General features: G+C 42.1%; 1 protein-coding gene and 1 long non-coding RNA gene across 5 annotated transcripts in view; both read left to right on the forward strand.

Annotated features, from left to right (window-relative positions):
- rusc2 (RUN and SH3 domain containing 2) overlaps positions 1-9,011 on the forward strand; it is a 58,987-nt gene that overhangs the window by 2,684 nt on the left and 47,292 nt on the right. For all 4 annotated transcript variants that reach the window (XM_010770450.1, XM_010770451.1, XM_010770452.1 and 1 more), the window contains exon 2: positions 5,074-5,644. In XM_010770450.1, the coding sequence (XP_010768752.1) occupies positions 5,074-5,644 (571 nt within the window). The remainder of the gene's footprint in view (positions 1-5,073; positions 5,645-9,011) is intronic.
- On the forward strand, positions 3,399-3,654 carry LOC104944865 (uncharacterized). The gene is made up of 2 exons (XR_798277.1): positions 3,399-3,477; positions 3,578-3,654. It is a non-coding gene; the product is annotated as an uncharacterized lncRNA (long non-coding RNA).

Raw genomic sequence — 9,011 nt, forward strand, 5'->3', positions numbered from 1 at the left:
AAACCCATCAACATTTGGAGTTTCAACTAATTGTGATGTACAATACACGAAAGTACAGTTAACGTTATAGTGAAAACTAGCACTCCTACTACTAAATTTAACAAACCAAACTCGCGCCAGACGTAAAGGACTACTCTTTTGTGGAATTCCCGAAAAACATTCAACATTAAGTCACTCCACACGCAACCTGCCCCTCTTGTGTTATTGTGTGTGTGTGAAAAACTTCGTACTAAGAAAAAATTATCAGATTTATTAGATTTTAGTTAACGGTCACAATAGTCAACTTCCACGCACACAAACAACAAGTTATTACTGCTTTGTATTATCGTCTAAAGTCGTCCTTAATATTTAGTTTTGTTTTTATATCACATCCGACGGGAGGAAATTCAGCAGCTCTCACTACCGATTTTTAATCCTAATTTAATCATCATCTTCACCACGATCATTTATGTTTATGTTCGCCGAATTGACATGAAAGCACTGACAAATATGAATATACTGTAGTCAACTTCATTAAAACGTTATTAACGTGCCTAAACTCAGTAATTCACCATTTCTACGCATGACAACACACTTTGTCCGTTTTTGGCTATCTCGCCGCACAGTGAAGCGTTCCCGCATTGACGTCACTTCCGTCTTCCCCCAAAACTTCAAAATGAGTCGAAGGAATTTCCCCGCGATGTTCGAAATTATTGATATTTATCGGAACGGTATCGCACCCTCTTTTTTAAACTAACAGTTCGAGATTACTAGTAGTCCAATATTTCATTGCACAACAGTTGTTGGGATGCTGTCACAGGCTCTTTAAAGGCGGTGAGGGCAGTTACAGTACGAACTGAAGTTGATGTGATTTGATTGGATTGTGAGGCATGACGTGAGCTTCATCTGATTGGTCAATCCCTCCATTTTTTTTCACCAAGGGAAGCCAATTTCGGATACCCTCCCCTCGCAACAGAGAGTGCAATCTACTTTTTCACCATAACATCTAGAGGAGCGCTGTTTCAATCTTTGTAAAATACTCAATGAGAATGGGGGAGAGATGGGCCGACAGAATAATTACCGAAACTAAACGAAGTGTTTTTATTTATTTATTAAAATTATAACTACAATCCAAAAAAACAGGGGAAGCCTGGCTTCCCTTGGCCTCCAGGAGAAAACGCCACTGAGTTCAAGGGATCATTCTCACCCACCTCTTGCTCTTGCCCTGCACTTGTGTGCGGGTTGAGCTGGTTCTTCCACCAGCTCAACTCTGTCCCTCATCATGGGAGGCTGGCTGTATATCTGAACTCGCGCCCTCATCATTCTCTTCATCATTTTGCACTTGTTCTAAGCTGCTGCCAAAAAGGTCTGTCAATTTGCGACATTTATATGCTTCACCTGCGAGTGACTTCACCTTTTTTTCTCTGGCCTTCTCGGCCCCACCTTTTTCCTTTTCCTTTTCTTTGATCTTAATCCATGTGTTTTCATTGTCCCTGTCTGCCGCGGCTTCTAATCCCTTCTCTTTGTGTGGCCAGTCTTTTTTCTTCTTCGTGTGTGATTATTTGACAGATAAGAACCACACAACTGCATTAGCGGCCGCTGTCACCCTCTGTCGGCCGTCAGCGCAACTTAAATGATGACGTTAAACACATTTATTTATTTATTTTAAAGGGCTGGCCGGCCGTCAATGGCCCTTGACGACCGGCCGATCTGTGGTTCTCCAGATTCTACAGATGGCCAGTCCGCCCCTGGGTGTTGCTGTGCCGCTGTCACGTCTTTTACTTGACCACTGCGTCACGGACCAATATTGTCCAGCCGCTGCCGAAAAATCAAGAAGCAACCTTACTGCGCTATAATCGATAATCGAGCGGCGAGGTACTGAAATGCTGCCCGCGAGCTACCGGTAGCTCGCGATCGACGTGTTGGAGAGCCCTGCTGTACGATAACACAGGGTGTCCGCGGGGTCTTAAAAAGTATTAAAAGTTGATAAATCAATTTAGCGAAAATTAAGGCTATTAAAAAGTATTAAACGGCATTTTCCAAGGTATTAAGAAGGTCCACAGCAACGACAACATGAAACACCTTTAATTTACTGAAACGACATGTCAGAAGAAACCCCCCAAGGCGGCCCCATGCAGTAGCGCGCGTTAAATGCCGGCTTATTATTTTAAGTTTTCGTTGCCTGCTCCGCTCTGTGGGGGGGAACTAAACGACTACGGTAATGGGTTCCAAGTGGGTAGACCGGCATACGCAACGCTCTGGGGGTCCAACGGCTCCGTGTGTTAAGCCCATATATCATCATTTCTGATAACGATGAAATAGCCCGCCTCCCTCTCACCCACGTCTCCTGCTGCTGCCTGGGCTGTCAGAAGAGGGGAAGGAAAAGAGAGGCAGGCACCGTTTATTTAAATATTATATTTATACAGAGAAACAGAGTCGTTATCAATTGTTTTAAAGCTCAATAAGATAACAAAGAAACTCTGACCGTGCACTGTTTTCTAATTTTGTACGGAAGATTTAAACTTTAACGGACATGTTGAACGGCGGAAACATTTTTTTTATGGAAAACTCTCGGTTCCCCTCGTTCCTTGGAAGAGGCGGTGAGGTGGGTGTTTTTCATCTGCTGGTGGACTACCGGATGAGATATACAGCAGGAGAAAACGCCGATCCACCGCGGAGAATAAACAGAAGGGCAACCATGGCAACCAATGCTCCGGGTCCTTCTTCGCTGCTTTTGGTGTATTTCGGGCGGTGAGGCAGCGCCACTTACAGCCTGACATATGTACTACATCGTTTCCAGCATTTCCAGCCGGTCTAGTGTGAACGGACACACTTTAATGAATCGAATGCGTGTTGTGAACGGAAGCCTTTTTTGCACTTGCGTATGCGTTTTTACCGTATCGCGTCCTCCGTGGGGGCCGGGGGTCTACAGCCAAACTATATCCGGTCACAGAGAATCTGCTATTTTAAAGTAATAGTCCAGTTTTACCTGGAATGAAAGAGCACAGAGTCTACAGACAACAACAAGCAGCATACTGCATTAAACTAACCTTCACAGAGAGGTTGAAGTTCATGTGGAAAGGAGGCTTCAGTAGTCCTGTGCTGCACTCTGTTTTACGCTTTATGGCTATCTTTACAATCAATATATATAAATGTGACTATTTGTATTAAGGTGTGAGCAAAAGCACATTATACCACAATTTTTCCTTGACAGTTTTTTACTGATGAATTCTAAGATATGTTGTTAAATATGAAGGTAAAGTGTGTTCCCCAATGTACCGGTTAGAACTCAAAGTTTGCGATGAGGTCTTAAAATGTATGGAAAGGTCTTTATATAAAAGGTTTAAAAGGTATTAAATTTGACTTCAGGATTCCTGCATATACCCCTGTAACCATGTTACCTGGGTCTTTCCAAAGGTCAACCAACCCTGCCTCTGTTATCACTCAAGAGATGAGCAAATACTTCCTACATTCCAAAGGGAAGGGGACAAGTACAAGGTAATAAATAAGATTTTTTTTAAATACAATTGTTATTCATTTAGCTTTTTGTGGGATCTTGATTTCTCCCACTTTGGTTTTTATTTCATTCCTCTTTCAGTTTTCATGAAATCTACCAAATTGGACAAGAGAAAGGGAACTTTGTTGCAAATCAAAACCACCAAGCGTATCACAGAAGAAAAATTGAGCAACATGGGTCAAGTAAAGAAAGTTTGAAAATTGACATTTATATGAGCAGCTATAACCAATAAATCACAAGTGTCTCAAAGCGACCATGTGGAGGTTACTATATTCGAACGCAGTCCTATACTCTTAATACATTTGTTACAACTTTGTTTGGTTGGTCACTCCTACTTATTNACCTTTTTTTCTCTTGCCTTCTCGGCCCCACCTTTTTATTTTTGTTTTCTTTGATTTTTATCCATGTTTTTTCATTCTTCCTGTCTGACGCGGCGTCTAATCCCTTCTCTTCGTGTGGCCGGTCTTTTTTCTTCTTCGTGTGTGATTATTTGACAGATAAGAACCACACAACTGCATTAGCGGCCGCTGTCACCCTCTGTCGGCCGTCAGCGCAACTTAAATGATGACGTTAAACACATTTCTTTTAAAGGCCAGCCGGCCGGCCGTTCTGTGGTTCTCCAGATTCTACAGATGGCCAGTCCGCCCCTGGCCCTGTGACAATGACAATAACCCTGAACTTAAAATAGCTATGACACTGATACAGTAACACAGTAGTCAGCCAATGGCTCACTTTAGATAACAGCCACTGTCTGGGCTGATCTGATATCATGTCTGAGGATTATTTTTAGTAATGTTGAGCTGAAGGGTATTATTTCTAGTCTGTAAAAGTGTCAATGCAAATCTAGCTTGCTAGCAGTTCAGTACATTGGCTGTGTATTAGTGTATTTGACTTTTTAGGGGTATGAATCTGAAGTTTGCATCAACATGAGACAATCGAATTTACCCATTTAACACATTAAGTTGCATATCAACTCACCAATGGAAATCAAAAGTCAGTTGACTATTTTAATTCTGGGCTCTACCAGACAATTAAGTGGAAAAAAAACGTGTGATTTTAAAGGGGCCCTATTATGCTTTTTTAGGGTGATCCCTTTCCTGTATTGTTATGTAGATTTCTGTGCATGTAAATGTTCTGCAAAGGCTAAAATCCTGAAGATCCTTCCAGAAGGAGTTTCTTTCCCACACACTCCTCCCCCGAGCCGGCCAGCTAACCAATCAGAGCAGATCAGGCTCTATGGGGAAAGTGGTGCTGCAACACAGGCAGTATGATAAAAATAAAGCACTTGAACATTAGAGCATGTGAACATGTCACAATAGATGCACAAAATACAAATATGAACCTGAAAATGAGCATCATAGGGCCCCTTTTTAAATGCCAAGAACAAAACTGACCTCATGTTGTTCACTATAAAGCACCAACAATGGTCATGTTTAAGTGCAAATGTTTTTTCCAATGAACACTTTTTAAATAAGGGCATGTCTTAAAGAAGATTATATCGACATTTTCACTTTGCATCAACGGTATTGGATCGTTGATCATTCAACCCATATATCTTCTTCCCTTGTTCAATTTAGCGAGATGATGAAGATGATGATGTTGATAATGAAGAAGAGGATGAAGAGAAGAAAAATCAGCAGGCAGTCGGTGGGACTGAAGCTGCTCCTACCGTGATCCAAGGTCAGGTGTACGTCAACATCTCCCCTCCAACGGTTGGTCGGGGTCTCATCGGAGCCTCCTCTGAAAGCCGCCCCCGCTCTCGCAGCTACGACCGCAACCTGGACAAGTGTCCAACGCCTCGACTCGGGTCTCTGGAGCGTATGTTGAGCTGCCCAGTGCGGCTCAGCGAGGGCGCTGCCCCCACCCCGCCTCCTCCTCCAAGAGTCACCTCTTTCGCGGAGATCGCCAGAAGCAAGCGGAGAAACGGAGCATCGGGGGGGTCGCCTCCACTGAAGGGAGCTGCAGACCCTTTCTCCTCCACTTACTCCACCCACTCCCACTCCTCCTTGGATTTCTCTCCGATCCTGGAGCAGCGTGTGGAGGTTGACAGTAACAGCCTGTCACCTGTACCCTTCACCAGATGTTACAGTCAGGGCAGCATTGAGCGACACCTGGAGGGGGCAAGGGACCCCCGTACTAATGTGGAAGGTATGTTACTAACTTGTTAACAGTTAGCAAAGTATTTCTTTGCCCAAAAAATGACTATTTGTTATCAAACAATTGCCTATTTACACCGACTCCTGAGATGGTGATGGTTCGCTGTGGATTACTACATCACCACAAGCAACCCTTTTTAGATCATGCAAATTCATTTTAAACTTTTATAAGATTTAAAATAAATTCTGATCAGTGGAGATTTGAACTTTACTCATAAAGTTAAAGCTGTACAATCTGTTAGAAAATATACATATTTGTCCATTAGTGCTTTCACTACAAGCTACATGTATTGCTTCATCTACTTCTGCTTCAGTCAATAATAACTAATGAACTATAACTGCTTCCCTCATTTGAAAAATAACCCGCACAGTGGGTTAACAGATAGTCATTTATGGAAAAATGTGTCTCTTGAACCTCTTCTTCGTTTTAGTGGTCCTCTTGGGGTTTTTAAGCATTGTTGTTGTTGGTTGAATGCAAGTAGCGAAACATCTAAAATATTGATTCTGAGGAAAACTCTAATTATTTACATGCTGACAATATTATTCTCACATACAAACAAATGATGTTGCAAAGGGCAATTAATCACATTGTATCGAAATCGCAATATTCAAGTGTAATATTTTTAAAATATGTGAAAATATCAATCTTCATTAGTTATTTTATTGCTGCAGAGGAGTCTAATCGCAACTAGTTATTTTTAGAAAAATCCTGCAGCCCTAATGTTGAATTTCACTCATCATTTCATCATTCAGACTAGCACAAGCAGTTCCACCTTACATATATTTGTGTAAGTCTTTTTATTGTTTCGATGTGTCATTAAAATGCCGGTTAAAATGCGACAGCAAGATGTAATCTCGCTGAACCTCCATTCTGAATGGAGATCGACTAAGCTAACGCAGTATATGCTCCGACCGTCCACACTCACAACAACGGCCTATACAGACATAAATAAACCAGCGACTGTATTCGCCATGACACAGACAGTATGTGGTTTGTACTTGTTTAACTTTTGTCTAGTTTCTGAACGATATGAGGAGCTGTGAGCTCTGAGGGCTAACAGCTAACGTCTGATGTTGTTTTTCTGTGGTTCTCATTGAAGATGACGTCACGGCTCCGCCTACACTGCGTTACTATAGTTACTGCCCCAGCTACTAAACTGTAATGGAAACGCAGCATAAAGTGAGCCTGTCCTAACAAGGCCTACTGAGGCCTAGCTATACCGAGCAAGGCCGAGCGAGGCCCTGTAGTGGAAATGCGCCATAAGTGATTGAACAATCACAACAGAGCCGGCCAGCTAAACAATCAGAGCAGACTTGGCTCTGGTTTCAGACAGAGGGTGAAAAGAGGTGCTGCAGCACAGGCAGTATAAGAAAAATAAAGAGCTTTTTGAACATTAAAGCTTGTAAACACGTAAAGGAACAAAATACAAATATGAACCTGAACATTATTATAATAGGCCCTCTTTAATTAAAATGAAAGTTTCTTACATAATGAAAAATATATCTGAAAGCAGGCAATGCAAACCCAAAAACTAAATATAACATTCAATCAGAAATGGAAAGAAACTATAAAAACTTTTTCATAATCCTTTTTAAGTCATTTTTTAAGCAAAAGATCACTAGAATTAGGTTTTCAAATGTTAATATTTGCTGACTGTGTCCTATGTTAGCAAACTCGAAACCTTTGCGTTTTAAAGACACTTGAAAATATCTGGATTTAATTCATTATTTTCAACTACTGTTCTTACAGACTGGGGCAGTGAGAATAACAAATAAGGACTGTAAATGGAAGACAAGGGAAGAATTTATGAAGATATTTGAGGAAATATGTGTCTCTCATGCCTCAAAAACATCCTCTTCAGTTTGTCATTCTGTCTTCATATGGACTGTGATGATTTAAGATTATAATGAGAGGCTGTGCAGCAACATATATTATTCATCAGACTTCACTTCCTGCGTTGTTGCACCGCAGCGCGCAGGCCTCTTTAAAAGCCTTCGAGAGGCAGCTCCCTCGCTAATGATGCTAACATGAAGCTGCGAAGGAAAGGGAAAAGCCTCGGCTGTCTATTGGAGTCATCTGTGAGAGAGGAGAGGAGCCGGAGGGGAAGAGAGGAGGCAGGGAAGTAGCAGAGGGGGAAGGGAGGCGGGAGGGGAAACAAGATTTAAAAAAAATTGAGACATGACGGAGCAGATCCAACAGAGACAGAGAGGGAGTGTTCCTGTCCTCCATCCCCAGTGAGAGATGAGGCCTGCTGGGTGTGTAGTTCCTCCCTCCTCCATCATGCTCCTACTCTACTCCTACTGCTGCTCAATGTCGCCCCCTTTGGCCAAGACACATCACCGCACCCAGCTCAGGTGGCATCGGTGGGCCGGGCTTTGGGTGACAAACAGCTTGCGCAACACAGCTGACGTCTCATGCTCTTCTGTCTCCACTGGATCTAGAACACACACACAGTAAAACACACAGACTGGCAGAGAAGAAGTGCAGAAAAAGGCTTCTCCTTGCTTCTGTGTCTCCTGACGCCTTGCCTTCAGGTGTGTGTGTGTGTGTGTGTGTGTGTGTGTGTGTGTGTGTGTGTGTGTGTGTGAGAGAGAGGGAGAGCGTGTGTCTCTGTGTGTGTGTGTGTGTGTGTGTGTGTGTGTGTGTGTGTGTGTGTGTGTGTGTGTGTGTGTGTGTGTGTGTGTGTGTGTGTGTGTGTGTGTGTGTGTGTGTGTGTGTGTGTGTGTGGTTGTCTGTTATCAGGGCTGTTGAGCTTTGTGACTCATGACTGGGCAGTTTTCGGTTGCCTCTGTAATGTTAGTTTCAATTCTAGTCTGTAACCTGCCTAATCGTACCTATCTCACTGTCTACCCACCAGATCCAGCTTCTGAAATGTGAGCCTATGCTCAGTTTTAATCAGTGCAAATTGAAATTATGTTTGGGTTTTACATTAATGGTTGGATATAAGGTGTTTGACTTGGACTGTAGGAAATTGTGTGACATTTTCAGACGTATACAATACTGTACATGATCATATGATAGAAAGAACTTCATTTGTGATTTGGAATCCTTATTATTTGTACCTCTGAATGAATGCCTGAAATTGAGTTGTCATTTTATGAAGTCCAACTTAATAAAGCTAATGAAATCTAAACAATTAACCTTTCAATAAATCCAAAAACTTCATGACTGTTATAATGTTGATGATTGAAGCCTTACTTAATTTGATTTTACAAAATGTTGTCAGAATAAAAGGCTTTTTTAATTTAATTTTTTAAACTAACAAGGTTTTTTTTCCTTTTCCACTCCATCTTTTCTCCAACTGTGCTAACCTAGGTGGCCTCTCCAGTTCCTCTGAACCGAGACTGCCAAGGCACAC

Source organism: Notothenia coriiceps, unplaced genomic scaffold (assembly GCF_000735185.1).
Source record: "Notothenia coriiceps isolate Sejong01 unplaced genomic scaffold, NC01 NC01_scaffold00008957, whole genome shotgun sequence".
Classification (NCBI taxonomy): Eukaryota; Metazoa; Chordata; class Actinopteri; order Perciformes; family Nototheniidae; genus Notothenia; species Notothenia coriiceps.